An 18,627-nucleotide genomic window follows, 5' to 3' on the forward strand; every position below is an offset into this window, starting at 1 on the left:
CACAAGCAAGTCTGACTGGACAACCCATGAGGAACAAAGTCATTGTGTGTGTGTGTGTGTGTGTGTGTGTGTGTGTGTGTGTGTGTATAGACATTTAGATGTTCGTGGTATTGGCCCTGGTGTTTTCCAACACTGTTACACGATTTCAACAAAAATAGCCTTTTAAAGCCCACAGAGGCATATACTGAAAGTCAGAGACACAAACAGCAAAGAAACAGACATGGGTGCAGTAGAGTTGTGGTTCTGTTACCAATAATCCAGAGGCCTGGCCTAATAATCCAGAGAAATGAGTTCAAATGCCACCATGGCAGTTTGAGAATTTGAATTCAGCTTTTTTAAAAAATATGGAAATAAAAAGCCGATATCAGTAAAAGTTACCATGAAGCTGTCGGATTGTCGGAAAAACCTAGCTGGTTCACTAATGTCGTTTCGAGATGGAAACTGACCGTCCTTACCTAGTCTGGCCTGTATGTGACTCCAAGTCCCTCACTAACTGCCCTCTGAAGTGTCCCAGCAAACCACTCAGTTGTATCAAAATCAGGGCACATCTCAAGAATGAATAAAACACAAAAAAAAACCAAGGCACAGACACATACCTAAGCAACACACACACAAATAGAGTCACAAGAAGTAGATACACAGAGCGTAAAGAAAAAGCCAGTTAGAATATATCCAAAGGTCATCAGGAAGACAGATCCCTAGCAGAAAGGAACAAAAAAGAACAAAAGACTCCTGCGCGAACTTATTTTTAAGTTATGATTACCATGCCTCCACTGGAGCCCAGTTATGCTGCATCATGCTTTATGGATATGCATTGGGTTCAGAAAGAACATTTGTTTTTGTTGAAGGCATTTACTGGCTTCAGTGAAGTGTGTACCCATTGCGATTCTGCGTTCTGTCAGGTCCCTTGCTTCTAATTGTGAGATGACAGATGGGCAATTTGCTTCTAGACATTTGCCAACTGCTTCTTTGACCAACAGCTGGGATATCTGTGATGACTAGTGATCCAGCAACAGCAGTCCCATCCAAAATCCCCTTGTCTGTGCAGGAAAATATCATCGTCAATGGAGAGAACATTTCTATTTTCCCCCCCAATATTTTATTTTCCTTAGTCTTGGGCCTCCTACTACAATGCACCATTCCCCAATCCTTGCTATTGCAAATTCTACAACTAAGTCCAAGTGTGTAAGAGCAGCTCAGTGTGACCTGTCCATCAATTTTTCTCTCTTCCTATGAGGAACTGCCTGGCCTCCTCTACAACCCCACCTCACAATAACCTAGTTGAGACTAAGAGTTCACAGGTACAAATCTATAATCTACCAATCTGTGGCACTGTGTGGAAAATTCTTCATTCGATTTTGTACCCTTCCTCTCCTATGTGTGGCAGTTGCTCTCCAGTAACTTACCCGAATGGCCATCCTTCCTGTGTGTGCCTGGACAACATACATGTGGACAATTTGACAACTAGACTGATCATGTTATATATACACCTTCAGCAGGCATGATTGGATAGTGATGGGAACTTGGAATTGGCTAATATTTTTTCTTCCCCAGCCTATGAGCTCAAGGCCAAGTGCAGTGTCCCCAATGTCACACCAGATGAGATGAGCCAACTTGGCAAGGATCAAGGACTGAAACTGGGACTTTTACAGTCTGCACAACTCAGTACCGAAACACACTATGCATTTATCCATTGAAGAATACTTTCAATTACTAAGATCTATATGGTTTTATTCCTAAATTTCAAACCGGATCCTACCTACTTAGTTAGCTTATTTTTACTGTAGATTGGGTAAATAGATGTAACATTTTTTTAAGGAAGATTGGAATAGTTGAATTAGACTAAATTCTTTTCACCTGAGTTAACTGGAGGATTCTGAATGGTGTTGATGTTCAGTTCCTGAACTGGATGACCAAGTCCAGCTTGATTAACATCCATATAGTAACCAGATTTCAGTGCATCAGGTGAATGGTGGCCAACTACAGGAAGAGCCACGTTGCTTAAATCTCCGATTCTTGTCTGAAACTAAAAAGGTACCATAGAAAATCACCAGAGTGCAGCATATAAAAATCACCAAAATGTAGCATAGAAAAAAAAAATCACCAAAATGATTTCCAGGATTAAGTTCATGGTATCTCATGAGTGATTTCTCAACAACTATATATCTATATCTATCTTTACATCGAATATATACAATATGTGTATTATATATTTGATATAAAGAAAGATATATATAGTTGTTGAGAAATCACACACACACACACACACATATAAAGGCTGGATTTCCCTGTGAAAGCAATGGCGAAGCTAACAGGGCTCACCGTTATTTCTGTGCAAATAGAAGAGCAACTTCCAGCGACCGCACATGCACAGTCAAACGCGGAAATCCGTAAGTTGCTGTACCAGATGCGACCCTCCTCCGTAAGCTGCGTGAGAACAACATCTCGCCGTTCAGATGAATGGAACAGCGTGAAGTTCCTGCACTAACCAGGTGGATATGAACTAATTTCGCCAAAAAAAGCTACATCAAGTCACTTCGGGCCCGATATTAGGAGGGCAGCGGGTTCGCAGTGGGGGCGGTCGACTGGGCGCATGGGTAACGCGCCCAGTGAAATCGGGGTGCTCCGCACGCAATCGCAGGCTAATTGCAGCCACTTACCTGTGCTTCCGGGTTTCGTGCTGGAAAGCTGCGCAGCGGGCAGACTGCGCACGCGCAGCATAGGCGGTCAGCTGGAGGAGCCCTATTTAAAGGGGCAGTCCTCCACTGACTGATGCTGCAGAAAATAGGAAAAATTACAGCATGGAGCAGCCCGGGGGAAGGCTGCTCCCAGGTTTAATGATGCCTCACTCCAGGTATTATTGGATGGGGTGAGGAGGAGGGGGAGCTCAGAGATCTTCCTCCCCGGTGGGCGGGCGGAAGTGGCCTGCATCTGCCACCAAGGCCTGGCTCGAGGTGGCAGCGGAGGTCACCTGCACCACCAACATATCGCGCACCTGCATACAGTGCAGGAGGCTCTTCAATCACCTAAGTAGGTCAGCCGAAGTGAGTACAATTACTCATTCCCTTACACTCCGTCTGCCACATCACCGCCCCCACCCCACATCTCCTTCTGCACTGCCAACACTACTCTGTCACATCACCCCTTACACCCACTCAAAGCTCATCCTCATCTTACCTGCACTTACTCACCTCGCCAGTACTCATCCTGCCACTACCAATCAACCCAATCCTCATATAATCGCATGGCTCTGTCTCATATTCACCCTCTCATGCATCTCTCTCACGGTCAGCCTCACTCAACCTGCCACTACCTGTGCTGCAGCCACAGGGCATGCTTCACATGTGTGCAGTAGGAAGCGTAAGGCAAACGTGTCGTGAGCATGAAGGGGATGCGCAAGGGTGTTTGAGGGTTTGTCATGGTTTTTACTTATATTTAATTTCTGAGCAACTCACATTACATATTATACTGTCACCACTACTGCCACGTCTTTGCGAATCCTGTCTGGTTTGTGCAATAATGCCCTTTCCTGAGGATCACAATGAAGATCCACAACTGATACCATCCATTGTGTCACTGCAGAGTGGGTATAGATGTATTTGCAGGGCTCTTTTGTGCAGATGACTGAGAGACGCCGGCGATGGCCCCAGTGGCACCTGGAAGGATGCGGAGAAGTTGTTGAGGGCAGTGGTGACTGACAGCGGCAGGTAAGAAGATGGTGCTCGGGCCGGCCGGGAGCAGCTCGGCATAAAGGAGGCTGCAGATGTCCATGACTACATGTCGAGTGACTCTGAGCCTTCGTGTGCACTGCTGTTCAGAGAGGTCCAGGAAGCTGAGCCTCGGTCTGTGGACCCTGTGGCGAGGGTAGTGGCTTCTGCTACGCATCTCTCTCTGCTGTTGCCCTCCCTCCTGCTGTGAGGGTGGATCTGTCTCAGCACTGTGTTGTGGGGCTCCACGTGTCAGAGGTGGACGGCGTGGCTGGTGATGCTGTTCATCCTCCGAGGAGGTCATGACTGCAGCTACAGCGGCCCCCATCCGGAAGATGTACATTTGAGGGGGTCCGCAAGGTAGGTACATGTGTCTGGACACCGGGGTAAGTGTGCAAGTTTGTGAATTTTATTGTTAGGAGGAGGGTGGTGGAGGCCAAACTTTGTCCAAAGTGACAGAGTGGCCTCCTGCAATGAGTGAGGGTCTCCCCCCCCCGCCCCCCCGCCCCCCCCGACCTGTCAAATGGACCTTTACAGCTGCTACAGGCTGATGGCTGTAACACGTCCATTTGAACTGGAAGCGTTTCCCCCAATACGGGAAACAGTCTCAGTTGTTTGGAAAATCCCACCCCTCCTAAAATATCATGTTAATCAGGTCTGTAAACGACCTGAAGTACCTAAATAATTACTTTAAATGGCACTCCACTGGCTTTAATAGCCGGTGGGAGTCTCACATGCAGGGACTGCGCGCGCATATCAGCGCGTCACTGGGGAACCCGGATGTGGGCAGGTTGGAGCCGGGTTCCGGACCCGCCCCGGGAATCCCCGAATTTCGCAGCCCCCCTGCCACGAACTCACCCGCTTGGGGGTGCGAAAAAAATCGAGCCCTTTATGTCTAAGCACCCTGCTAACGGTGCGGTATGTCTTAATGACTGCCAAACAACCTCTCTGGCACTGAAAATTAACTTTTACAAATGTGGAGTCTCATTCCATCAGATTTTAATTGTTGGGCATTTTTTTTAAAAATGTACACTCTTTTTTCAATATTTCTTACCCCTTCTTTATTTCACTTTCTGTACCTGATTTGATATTGAACTCACTTTCGTACTTACACTTCCTGGTGTAGTCTGTGTGGTTTATTAATAATCTTCAATCTGATTGGTTCTGGGGACACACACACACACACACACACACACCTCTTCAAATAGTAAGCAGAGGAGAGTAAGGCCCAATCGCACGTGATGCACAAATTGGACTTCAGAGAGCAAAGATGGGAACCATACCAGGGATATTAACAATCAGGATGGGAGAGAGTTAAGATTTTACTGGGAACAAGGACATCAAATGTGGAGGTGAGGGAATGGTTAAGCAGATCAATGGCTGCAAAAGTATTGTGGTAAATGGAAGACCAAAGGCTAGGCAGGTTAAAAAAAAGTCACTAAATATGTGAAAATTATGCACAGAACACCTCAGAATTTAAGAGCAGCACAGCAATCATTGTTATTATGTTACATATACTAAGTGGCCAAATACTGGACAGTATACAAACTGATCCATTTGCAGGCTATACATGCAACAATGAAAAGTGATGGGTAAAATGAGAGCACCTTTGAATGATTTCTTACCAATGGTGAACGTGGAACATCAGACGGGGGGCCAAAAGCAGAGCTCAGCTTTTGCTCTGCATTGAGAGTCAAAACAGAAAACTTGTCCATCTGGTGAAGAAATAGTACATGTGTAATACAGCTATGAATTTGGCACAAATGTGCTTTAAGTCAATACAGTAAATCTAATTTCCCAAAATTTGTTAGTAAATGAATTCTGAAATAAGTCAGATGAAATTAGATTAGATATGCATCCAAGAACTTACTTATGGCCAGTTAGTAATATTAGATGACTGCTTTGGTTACTGGACAGTTTTTTTTAATAGCTCAGCCTGACAAATATTAACATCTCAACCTTATTCACTACAAAGATCAGAAAGATATTTTATGGTGAAAAGGATAGCGGAATTTTTTTTTAAAACTGAAAAGGCAGCTTTAAACAATGACTAGCTTACATTGGTCTATCTACCTAACTATGCAATTAACTCTGTGATTAGTTGATCAATACAACACGCTTTATTACCTCTGCAGTATCATTACAAAACCTGAAAATGCTAAATGTGGATGAAATGCAGCAACACTCGCCTGCTCGTCTTCAAATAGTATCATGTAATCTTTTATGTCCGCCTGATGGGGCAGATGGGACCCTCAGCTTAACGTCTCACCCAAAGGATGGCATCTCTGACAGTGCAGCACTTCCGCAGTAATGTGTTGAAGTGTAAGCGCTAAATGGTTCTTTTTCAGTTCCATCCCTGGAATCCCAATATTTGATGCGCTCCACTTTGTCCTTACTGGAATATACTTAATGCCATGTCCCGGTTAAATATTTTCCATTGCTGATCTACGGTTCTATTTGCCAATTTCTCCATCTACTTACTTTGAGCAAGGTCCCTTTTCCTTTTCTGTTCTTTCACTTAACCAAATTACAGGCACTGCTTCCCAAATGATCCTCTACTATATTGGATCACTTCATCACCCAGAACCAGAATTACCCCAGATATTGGGGCGCCTCATCAGCCTTCCTGATATTTGATTTTAATGCATATGTGCTGCTGCTAATTCTCTGATAAAAGTCTTATACCACTTGCTGGCTATCCAATCTGGTGGCAGGTGAGATTTCTTTATTTACCGACTTGTATGTTTTGGATTGCTTATTTACAATTGTGCGCTATGAATTGGCAATGAATATACCTGTTCCAGACCAAAAGAACAGGCAGGTGGGTCCAAGGGGAAGTGCCTCAGCAATGGAACTATCTGTTGCCTGCTGTATAAGAATAGTCAAATGCTTGATCTGATTATTAGGAGTCTAAGGCCTGACAGCACAGAGTTTATGCATCAAAGGGATCTGGAGTGATTCAAAGTGGATAGAGATGGAGGTGGAGACACAGAAAACAAGAAAGCAAAGTCATACCACATGACAATACATTGTCCTGATAAATTCTTCTCTCCCTTTTGATGGCACTGTGTTTAACTGCACACACCCAGGGCACCTCAGTGTTCCACCCCCTCCCCCCCCCCCTCAAAATGTTTTGTACAAGTCTGTGTCTATGCATCCTATACTTTTAAGGAGATGAGGGAGCAAAAAAGGTGTGTCTCTTTGCAACATACCTCCAATTCATTGGCTTTACAAAACTCCTTGATAGTATTCAGGAGGGGAGCCAACACAGCAGATTTAGCTTCAGATACACCATCAATTCTTTTCAGGTTGTTAGCAGTTGTTGGCCTATGGTTAGAAGGGAAAAGAATCCAGATAGGTATTTGTATTTTAATATACACCTCATGTGAAGTCTTATTAACAAAGATGGATATGGCAGCAACAGCTGTAGGCATTCAGCCAAAAGTTACAGTACGAAGGTTGATGCAGTGAATCCAACCATTTTGACCATTTAAATCCTTTAGATCCCTGCAAAAACAGGACCCAGCTTATATCACTTGCACACGAGCCACAAAGCTAGTATTACACATAGCGGTAATTACAGTAAAACTTATCAACTGGCTAAAATCAGTTTATAAACTGACAAGTACAAGATAGTACTACATCAGTGTACCCTTCCAATTTGGGAGCAAAACGAAGTAAACTTTTAAAATGAAAAGGCTAAAACCAACAAAGTTCAAGAAACTAAAATGCCTAGAATCATAATACTGGCAAAATACACATCCCATAGTTATTATAAGGCTCTCTGCTTCAGCACCAACTCAGTCACAGATTGGACTTTGGCTCCAAAGGTCTTAATGTTCCATCTTTACTACTGAAGGCATCTTATATATGCAAAATGACTGGTTCCCAGTGCAATAATGTAGAGTGTTCCATTAACAAAACACTGGAATGAGAAGCGATGATTTGAACACTTTCTGAAATCAGCAACAATGGGATTGAGCCATCCCCTGGGTAAAGTCACATCCATGTTGGCACCTGGGGGAGGGGGAACATGCCTCACAATTTTGCAAGAGGAGCTCCTCCCTGCCCAATTTGAGTAGACTACTGGCACATGAAAAACCTGTCCAGAGAGCTCAGCCTGTAGCTCACTCAGCTGGGGAGTGCAAAATCCAGTTGGGCAGCAGTCCTTAAGGGATGCAGCTTGCCATTAAAGGGGAAGTTCTGGTGCTGGAAGGAAAATGGACCAATTGTTCACAATGGCACAACTCTGAAGCAGAAGTGGTGAAGACAGTCTTCCTCTGACATGTCAGGGATCTGTAAACACAAGGGCTGCAGTACTGATGGGTGTGGCCAGGACACATCAGGTTATTACATAGGCATTTGTTGGCCCCACACAAACTTCTCCATCTCATCTCAATTATGCAGTCCATTCATAAATCCGCAAAGGAATACCCATCTTTATCCCCAGTGTTGCAATTTAAACATCAGTAGCAATCAAAGCAAAGTACTGAGAAAAACACACACACACACACACACACACACACACACACACACACACGTGAAAAAATGGTAGTCTGCACAGCAAAACCAGCTAATGCAGGGAGCAAAATGCAAAAAAATGTAGTTGAAAATGCAAAACCTGCAACAGAAGCCACCATCTCCCTTTAAGAAGCCTACTTGAGCAGGCCAGGTCCCAGGAATTCACATGGGCCCATTTCTTATGGACAAGGCTCCACAGACAAGAAATTCACAGTGGGACCAATTTAATATTTTAATGAGGCTTGTGCATGTCAGTAGTGTGGACTCTTCCTATCCCCAAAAAATTGAGTGCCACAAGATGTGGCATGCAACGCATCGAACACATGTCAGCGTCACCCGATTTATCAGCATGGATTTGTAAAGGGCAGGCCATACTTACCCAATTTTATTGAATTTTTGAGGAAATAACAGCGCTTAGATACAGAGAATCCAGTGTATGTTGTATTTATGGATTTTCAGAAGGCAATAAGATGCTACATAATAGAAGATTGATATCTTAAAGGGAATATAGCCACATATATAGTTAGATGGCTGGGGACAATAAGCAAAGAGCAAGGGTTAACATGTATTTTTTAAATTGGCAGGATGTACCCCTAAGATTGCCAACTCTGATTGGACCTTTCCTGGAAGTTTCATCAAATGACCTCCCACCTCCAACAGCCTTCCCATTCCCCCCCCACCACCTCTAATTTTTTTTTATAACTAATAAACAAAAATGTTCAAAGGAAATGAAAGACTTCTTTTTTAAAATACCTCTGATTTTTCTCTCAGGTTGCTCACAGCAGTATCCTGGAGATGAATCTTCAATTCCTGGAGACTCCAGGATAATCCTGGACGGTTGGCAACCCTATAGTGCCCCAGTGATATGTGCTGGGAACTCTTTTGTTTTTGACATTTAAATAATGGATTTGGGCATGGCTACAAGATGAATGAGATTGAAGTTTGTTGATGAAACCAAATTAGGACGGCTTGACAAACTGAAGGAGAATGCAGGACATTACAGGAGGGCACACTGATATCAGATATATCTGAATGCAAAGAAAGGTGAAGTAGCACATTTCAGAAGCAGGAACAGTGAAGGGAAGTATACCTCAAACAGTGGGGGGGGGGGAGGTGAATTTCCTCACTGCTTCCTGCACACTTACCACCCCGGTAGGCACAGGAAACATTTTGTGTGGGGAAGGTGGGGTGGAAGCAGTTTCCACTCTACTTCCACGTTTAAGTGGCTTTCCCCAAGTTTCCTCGCGCTTCTGCTGCCTGCAATCCTCCCGCCAAATCGCCACTGGCCTCATTTGAATACGTCAAAGTGAGAACCGGTGGCAAAACACCTCAGAGTTTCCTGAAGTTGGAGCGTTGCTGCACCTAGGGTAATTTAGACACAGTTCAGTGAAGCACAGAAGCTGTCAGGATCAGCTGATCAAGGCAGAAGTGAACAGAAGAGGCCAAAGATCTTCAAATTCAGGTTTCTGGAGGCAGGAAACAATTTTTAAAGCATTTTTGTTTTTGCCATTCTGTCTAAAGACACCTGCACTTGCTTCGAGCTGCTTCTCACAGGGTCGGAGCGTCTTCAGGAGCAGGTATGGCATTCCCTGTGGGCACCTATTCTTGCGCTTCTTCTAGGTGCCACCTGCAGGCTGGCAAAGCAGGAACAGTTTTTCTGCTCATGCTCTACAGAAGGCTCATAGCACAGAGGTGATCCTTGTCTCAGGTCAGCTTGCTCTTTGGCAGCTTAGTGTCATCTCACAGTTCCATTGGTGTAGAGCAATGAGGGAGACTGCTGTCCTGAGAGATGGCAGTATCATGCACTTGCCATGCCTGGGTATCTTGGTGCTAATCATTATGTTCCCCCTCCTGTGCCGCCTGTTGGATCTGGAGGAAAGAAGGGACGAAGCAAAGGCTGAGCAAGCATCACCTCCATGAGATTAAGGAGACAGTAAACAGAGTGGAAGGTTGTCTGTGTGGTGCTTCACAGGGTTACTAGGGCAACAGTGTAGGTACTCAGTCAGTAACCTGGGGTGGGGGGTTTAAAAGATGGGGATGCCCACCCGGTGGCCTGCCTTTGGCGGGCAATGTGTGCCAATCTGTCCTGCAAGAAGATGGAGTGAATGAAGGTAAGGCTAGCAGTTAAGGAGTGTGTGTGCCAAATGGCATTGGAGAAATGAAGAAAGAGATGTGAGGGTATCAGGCTGTTAAAGTAGAGGAAGGGGAATTGGGGTTGTACATGTAAGTAATTGCTTTGAGGGGAGCTGGGTAGCCGGGTAGCCATATTGCAAGATGCTGAGTTGGCGCCCCCTTTAACCAGAGAGCATTGTGAAGAGTTAGTGAAGCACGTGTTGCTTTAAGAGAGTGAAGAGTGTGCTGGTGCTCAGCAATCTGTCCAACGATCTATGGGTCATAAAATACCCTGTAGTGTTGAATCCAGCAGGAATTAGACCATAAAAGAAAATGGTATAAAAAGTGATACAACATTTCACTCATTAGGAACTCCTTGACTACCTTGAAGATCAGATAACGTGAACAGGCTTGGATAAGCCATGCTCATGATTTCTCAGTAGAAGTTCCCTGCACAGATTGTTTTAGACGTTGGGCTAAATGTATACTATTATGTATGAAGTTTTAAGATGAACGTTTTGAAACAAGACTAAACTAAGTTAATTCTCATACATATTACTGTCTCTAGCTTTACGAATCTGTTAAAAGGATAAGGAAGGAATTATCCCAACAGCTAGCAGAAAGAGTTTGGGAGAAAGACATTTATCTGTGTCAAAGATGTGTTCCCTATCAGGCCATGGTAGATTTTTTAATACTTCTAATCCATCATATATTAAAAACGGTGAATGGGCTCAAGATGCTAATGGCATTGAACCTGTAGATGGCACCGTAACATAACGTTATGTGACAGCCACCAAACAAACCCATAGGAATCACAACTATAGCCTAGTTTGAAATTCTACCACCCTACTAAGCAAGTTTTGGCCCATCCCCATCCCACTGAGTTAGATTTCTGCCTCTAAGCCGACTGAGGCCTTTGGGCTTAAACGCCCTCCCACAATGAGCAAATTCTCTCCCCACAAACCAATATTTCAGCCTTCACCTTACCATCACTAAAAGGAAGGTTTCAGAATCCCTACCTGACTGAGCAAGATTATGCTCCCTGCCAATGAGCTAGATTTCAGCCTCATTCCCCTCCCAACCCCAGTGGCTACAATCCCAACCCCCCAGTGGCTGCAGTTGCCCTTCAGGCTACCCTTACACTGCTTCATTTCTCCTTTTACAGTAACATTCTTTGCCCGGAATCGATTTCCCATCCACAGCACCCCTCTCTTCCAACTGGCCGCATTTCTCCTCTCCCAACAGCAGGTTGTTTCATACCCCAATCCCCAAACCCCCGCTGATCTGGATTCCCTTTCCTCAGCACTCCCTTCTTTTCCACCTCCCCTCACTCTTCTCCCCTCCATGTCCCCTCCCCTCCCACGGTCTTCCCCTTCGTTTCCCTCTCCCCTAAAGTCCTCTCCCACCTCTCCTTTCCCCCTCCCCCACAATGGTTCCATTAACCCCGACATTCTGCACCTGCTCGACCTGAAAGATTGAAACTGGTCGAATACCCATATGCAACCGGTCAATTTCCTGATCTGTTCACCTGAATTCTTCAATTTTCTACATTGACAGGGCTGTCCTGCTCCTATGGAATCGTTTTTTTTTTATTTATTCGTTCATGGGATGCGGGCATCGCTGGCGAGGCAGGCATTTTTTGCCCATCCCTAATTGCCCTTGAGAAGGTGGTGGTGAGCCGCCTTCTTGAACCGCTGCAGTCCGTGTGGTGAAGGTTCTCCCACAGTGCTGTTAGGAAGGGAGTTCCAGGATTTTGACCCAGCGACGATGAAGGATATATTTCCAAGTCAGGACGGTGTGTGACTTGGAGGGGAACGTGCAGGTGGTGTTGTTCCCACATGCCTGCTGCCCTTGTCCTTGTCCTTCTAGGTGGTAGAGGTCACGGGTTTGGGAGGTGCTGTCAAAGAAGCCTTGGCGAGTTGCTGCAGTGCATCCTGTGGATGGTACACACTGCAGCCACAGTGCGCCGGTGGTGAAGGGAGTGAATGTTTAGGGTGGTGGATGGGGTGCCAATCAAGCGGGCTGCTTTGTCCTGGGTGGTATCGAGCTTTTTGAGTGTTGTGTGTCAGAATGTTGCTTTGGGTCAGAATTTTTCATGCAGCGTCACAGTTTTTCTTTCCACTTGGCAAACCCATTATGCTGTTGTTAAGCTCTTGAATCCTATTGATCCGAAGGCAGCTTAATAAGCAATTTTAAATGAGACTACGATTATAAAATACCAACTAAAAAATAAAAACAGGCCTATAACCATCTGTCACATTTACTAATTTAGACAGAGAAAGTTTCAAAATTGTCACTTTTTCTAAAAAAAAGTCAGTGAACTAAAAAGAAAAAGGATCTTTTTCTGGTTGATCAGTTTAAATTAGATGAGTTGTACTCAGCTCTCCAATCTAGAAGCAAATGTATGTTTTATATACCTTATCTTGGCAAACTCTAATAGTATCTTGTTCGTAGCCAAAATAGCTGGAGGAACATCCCTCTCACTGGCAATTTTCTGCCTTGCTGCCAACAATTTGCCATATAATTTCCCCTGTTGACAAAACGAGACAATGTAAGAACATAACATGATGCGAAGAAAATAAACTATAATCTGAGAGCTTAATATTTTTTTTAACACTCTTCATAAAACAAAGAACCTCTTATTCACAAAAGGATTAAGAAAAGCACAATGATCAATAAAGACGTAAATCCTGAATAAAAGGGGGAAATTAACAGCTAAATCTTGAGGTAAACAATACTGATACAACAACCATTTATATAGGGCATTCAAAACATCCCAAGGCTCTTCGCGGAGGCGCAAGGAATAAAAACACAGTTGCTGAAGGAAAGGAGGTGTTAAGAGGGGTGATCAAAAGCTTGATCAAAGTAGTAGGTTGTAAAGAGAGTGTCATTTCAGCCGCAATAGTTTTTTTCCACAACACCTGTCATGTTAAATATTAATGCAGTAAGCATCAATAAGCTTTTTTTTTAAAAACGCATTTATTTGTACCATGAGTTCATGACATTGTCGGGACTTTCCCCTCTCCCCAACAAACAAACTACTAACCTATTTGCATAAAGTCTTGTCGATTGTCCAAAAACTTATTGACACTGCAATTACTGAATTGATGCTGTGATCATAGTGTTATTTTCATAACCCCAACATGTTAACTTTTCACTAGCTAAAATGATACACACCACACATGTGAAACCAAACAAAGTTTCCAGTGACAAATGGATCAGCTCAGTTTCACACCATATTGTCCACAAGAACCGCAGACACTGGCCACCTCCTTTATTAAAAATTTACTGTTTTGAAAATACTAACTTCTTTATGCATATCCATAGTGTGGAATATTATATACAAGTGGTGCATTACTTAGGGTCAAGATCTTGGAATTCACGTGTGCTGCTCTGCTCATAAATTGCAGGCTTTCCCGCACGTAAAATCCTGAACTATTGGTATTCTGTGTAGATTTCAAAATTACCAAATCCAAAATCACATGGCAGCTGGAAACTTATAAAACACATTGATGGTGTGCAGGTGCTTTGCAGATGTTTAGTAATCTTGTGACACAACTTCACCCAGGATTGCTCTCTGATGATACTTGGAGCATCACAATGTTAAGATCTCAAGTAGGAATCATGTTTCTTTTGGTAGGGAGAGGGTTCGTTACCTGTTTCATGAATCTGGAAATTCATGAATATATTCGTAAATTATAAAGTGGAAGTATTTGTTGTAGGCACCCAAATGGTAATCAGTGTAAGACCTGATTGTAGGAGCTCCTGGAGATAGTTTCTTCCCCCTCTCTTATTTGTACCCAACATCCTTCTGGTACTTTGTTCAACCGCCCATTCTTCACAAGTGAAACTACAGTGAGCATCAGCAGGTAAATTCACCACAGGAGGCAGCATAGCCGAACCTGATCCTGTCCTCACAAGTGCACTTTCTGGCAAGAGGGTAACAAAGGACTATGGGTGGTATTTTACCTCCTTTGCCTGGGCACTGTGACCAATTGCAGCCGCATTAAGAACACAAACAGCTGCATTTTTGTAATTCCCTTCACATCCTCATGAGATACCAAAGTGCTTTACAAACGATTACTTATTTTTGAAGTGTAGTCACTGTTGTTTTGTAGATAAACTCGGCAGCCAATTTGTCCACAAACAACAAATAAGATGAATGACCAGTTAATCTGCTTTTGGTAGTACAGTCAAGTCCATTTAAATGAATAACTGATAAAAGAATAAAACATTGATGGAAATAAAATCTCCATGCACAAATCCCTTTTCTACCTTTTCCAATGATAACTGTCTGTTTAATGAATAATTGTTAAATGAATAAAATGATTAAATGAATTGCAAAAGTCTGGATTTTTGGATAATGGAAATGCCACCTCTAAAGATTCTTTCTCTTGCTGATGAGGTGAAAGCTGAATGGGCTGAATTTTTCCCAGATTCCCAGAGTGAAATTGCTAGTTTGGTGTATCTCAGACTTTTTTTTAAAAACAAGATTTGTTGTGCTGCACTATATTGTGTATATTATAGAATCATACAGCACAGAAGGAGGCCATTCTGCCCATCGTGCCTGTGCCAGCTCTTTGAAAAAGCTGTCCAATTTAATCCCATTCCCCAGCTTTTTCCCCATAATCCTGCAAATTAGTTCTCGTCAAGTGCATGCCCAATTACCTTTTGAAAGTTCCTCTGGAATCTGCTTGAACTACCCTTTCTGGTAGTGTGTTCCAGATCTGTGGAAAAAAAATTCTCCTCATTTCCCCTCTAGTTCTTTTGCCAATTATTTTAAATTTATGACCTCTGGTTACCGACCCACTTGCCAGTGGAAACAGTTTCTCCCTATCTGCTCTATCAAAACCCCTTGTTATTTTGAATGCCTCTATTAGGTCTCCCCTTAACCTTCTCTGCTCTAAGGAGAAAAATCCCAGCTTCTCCAATCTCCCCACATAACTGATGTCCCTCATCCCTGGTATCATCCTGGTAGACCGCCTCTGTACCCTTTCCATGGCCTTGACCTCCTTCCTAAAATGTGGTGCCCAGAATTGGACACAATACTCGAGCTGAGGCCTAACCAGTGATTTGTAAAAGGTTTAGCATTACTTCCTTGTTATTGTATTCAATGGCCGTATTTAAAAAGCCAAGCATCCCATACGCTTTCTTAATCGCCTTATCAACTTGCTCTGCCACCTTCAAAGATTTGTGAATATGCACTCCCAGGTCGCTCTGTTCTTGAACCCCCCTAAAAATAGTACCATTTAGATTATACTGCCTCTCCATGTTGTTCCACCCAAAGTGCATCACTTAATACTTATCCGCATTAAATTGTATCTGCCGTGTGTCTGCCCATTTCACTAGTCTATGTCCTCCTGAAGTCTGCTAATATCCTGCTCACTATTTACTACGTTGCCAAGTTTTGTATCATATGCAAACTTCAAAATTGTATTCCCTGTATCCAAGTCCAGGTCATTTATATACAAGAAAAGCAATGGTCCCAATACCGATCCCTGAGGGACCCCGCTGCATACTTCTCTCCAGTCAGAAAAACATCCGTTCACCACTACACTCTAGCTCCTATTCTTTAGCCAATTACATACCCAAATTACCACCGTCCCTTTAATCCCATGTGTTTCTATTTTCCGAATAAATCTGTTATGTGGTACCTTATCAATTGAAAGTCCATCTTTACAACATCTACTGCACTACCTTCAACAACCCTTTCTGGTACATCAAAGAACTCAGACGATTTGCCTTTAACAAATTCATGCAGGTTGACCCTTATTAACCCATGCTTCTCCATGTGAGAATTAATTTTGTCCTGGACAATGGTCTTGAAGTTTTCCCATTACTGACGTTAGACTGATGGGCCTGTAGTTATCATGTTTACCTCTCCCCTTTTTCTGAATAGAGCTGCAACATTTACAATCCTCCAGTCCTCTGGCACCACTCCTATATCCAAGGAGGATCGGAAGATTGTGGTCAGAGCTTCTGTTATCTCCACCCTTGCTTCCCTCAGCAACCTAGGATACATCCCATCTAGACTGGGTGACTTGTTAACTTTGAGTGATGCCAACCTATTTAACACCCCCTTTCTATCTATTTTTATCCTATCCTGCTTCTGATTAGCCATGGAGCCTCAACATCAAAGTGTTGATAAGTAAGACTGTGCTGCTGGTCAACTATCATGTTGTGGAAGAGGAGATTGTTGGGGCTGGCTTTGTACACCAATAACCAATTTGAAAAAAAAATCTTTGTCTTGCTAATTTTCTGTTCCATCCTTCTTTTGCCTCCTCGAGTCGCTGACTCCTGGCTAGGATACGGTTCCTTAAATTCAGTACCTTATCCAATTGGCCAAGCGTGAGCCATGACATTGAGTGTTGGCAGACTATTCAAAGGGCACCAAAGCCCAGCCCAATCCTGTTATCATCTGACATATGCAGTGCACTTATAGCAGGAGCTACTGGTCTCTTCCTATGCCAAGGGCACCTATAACCCCACCCTGGCTGAGATGAGCTAATTCGGCACAAACAGAAAATCAAATGTGGGGTCTTCTTGCTTGTCTAGTTCAGCTACTCACACGATAAACTCACTGATCCACGAAGGAGCTGCCCATTAAACCATTTTAAATGCTATTCAAAAGGAGCAATTTGAACATTTTGGCTAAAAAAAGGTGCAATTTAAGTTTGACTAATAAGATGCAGTATTATTGGTCACAATAGTTGAAGAACTAAGCAAAGCCACCTGGGGGAGCACTTTTACAATGCAGAAAGAGGAAATATAGTTTGGCTATCAGGGCTGCTCCACTGGTGGAGCCAATGAGACATTTAAAGAGAAAAACCCATAAATCTGACCCCAATTCTTTCGATGACTTTATCTCTACCTTTTTCCCTTCAACCTGAAAACCAGCACAAAGTTTACACTTGGTGGGATTTTGTTCAAGAAGTAAAGTGGTTGGCTGTTGCAAATGGGTAAGGGTAGGGGGCGGAGTTTCACACGGTTGGGAGGGGATGAGGTGAAAGTTTCACCGGGATTTTGGTGGGGGGCGGGTACAATTATAGGTCAACAATTTCAAAAAGAGTATATAGAATGAACAACTGAGCATTAAGGCAGGGAGAGTTTAGCAATTAGTTTGATTATCAGGCTTCTCGTGTGATGCAGCAGAGCTGGTAATATTAGTAACATCAGAACAGAAAGAACTGGACAGGTCCACCTGGGAACCCTCTGATATGGTTAAATTCACTTAAAGAATCGAGCGATCAACAGAATTATCCAGTAGACTTAGAGGCTTATCTGTGATGTTGTTCTATACAAATGAAGTAAAGGTGTTAAAACATTGTTGATACTGAGCAGGTATCACCACCATGCTCTGCCACAGGCAGTTGAGTTACCTTAGATTCTCCACATGGTGTGTTCAAGATCTTTACAAAACTGTCCAGGTAGCACCAACTGACTATTAGATGTTCCCCCCACCAAATAAAAAGGCAAAGGAAATCAGAAGGCACATTATTCCGGTTCTCTGGTACTCCTAACATCCATTAACGAGGCACTGGGAGGAACCTTGGAATGGGTAGTGTGCCAGCCTCTCTTTTCAAGGATATACTGCACAGTGTATGGGGACTGTGAAAAAGGGTCTTATTTGGTTACTTTATTGGTATTGTGAGAAAGTAAATAAATGGACTTTTCCCCATATACCTACTGAAATGTCATTACTAAAAAGCACACAGTAGTATGAGATGAAGAACACACAAGACAACATTCTGTTAAGCTAAAACACTTACCTGCAGCCCCAGTTCTCTGGGTGATATGAATGGTTGGGAGCCAACGGGTTTTACTGGAGAGCCAGAAGAAGCTGGAACAAAGAAATGACTGCAGAGAAGAATATACAGATGTGATATTTCGCATTCAGTGAGATACACGATATCCCCAGTCATAGTATTTATTTGTAAGGAATCTTACAACACCAGGTTATAGTCCAACAGTTTTATTTGAAAATCACAAGCTTTCGGAGCTTACCTCCTTCGTCAGTTTTAGGAGCTTACCTCCTGACGAAGGAGGAAAGTTCCGAAAGCTTGTGATTTTCAAATAAAACTGTTGGACTATAACCTGGTGTTGTAAGATTACTTACATTTGTCCACCCCAGTCCATCACCGGCATCTCCATATCATAATATTTATTTAACATGGATCAAAATACAGTGCTTTTTATAAATCTAAGAATCAGCTAGTCTAAAACTTGATATGTTGGCCAGTGGGACTGCTCAATGATATCATCAAGGAGATGCAGCACACTACCAAAA

The 18,627-nt window shown here is 43.2% G+C and overlaps 1 protein-coding gene across 5 annotated transcripts in view; it reads right to left on the minus strand.

The window, feature by feature from the left end:
* The window catches only part of wrn (WRN RecQ like helicase), a 104,089-nt gene that overhangs the window by 17,838 nt on the left and 67,624 nt on the right, over positions 1–18,627 (minus strand). For all 5 annotated transcript variants that reach the window (XR_010964922.1, XR_010964924.1, XM_067994410.1 and 2 more), the window contains exons 28-32: positions 18,110–18,197; positions 12,758–12,870; positions 6,920–7,034; positions 5,333–5,422; positions 1,858–2,026 (exon numbers count right to left, since the gene is read on the minus strand). Coding sequence is in view for 3 of the 5 variants with exons in the window: in XM_067994410.1 (XP_067850511.1) it covers positions 1,858–2,026; positions 5,333–5,422; positions 6,920–7,034; positions 12,758–12,870; positions 18,110–18,197 (575 nt within the window). In the remaining 2 variants the exon portion in view is untranslated. The remainder of the gene's footprint in view (positions 1–1,857; positions 2,027–5,332; positions 5,423–6,919; positions 7,035–12,757; positions 12,871–18,109; positions 18,198–18,627) is intronic.

This window comes from Heptranchias perlo, chromosome 1 (assembly GCF_035084215.1).
Source record: "Heptranchias perlo isolate sHepPer1 chromosome 1, sHepPer1.hap1, whole genome shotgun sequence".
NCBI lineage: Eukaryota > Metazoa > Chordata > Chondrichthyes > Hexanchiformes > Hexanchidae > Heptranchias > Heptranchias perlo.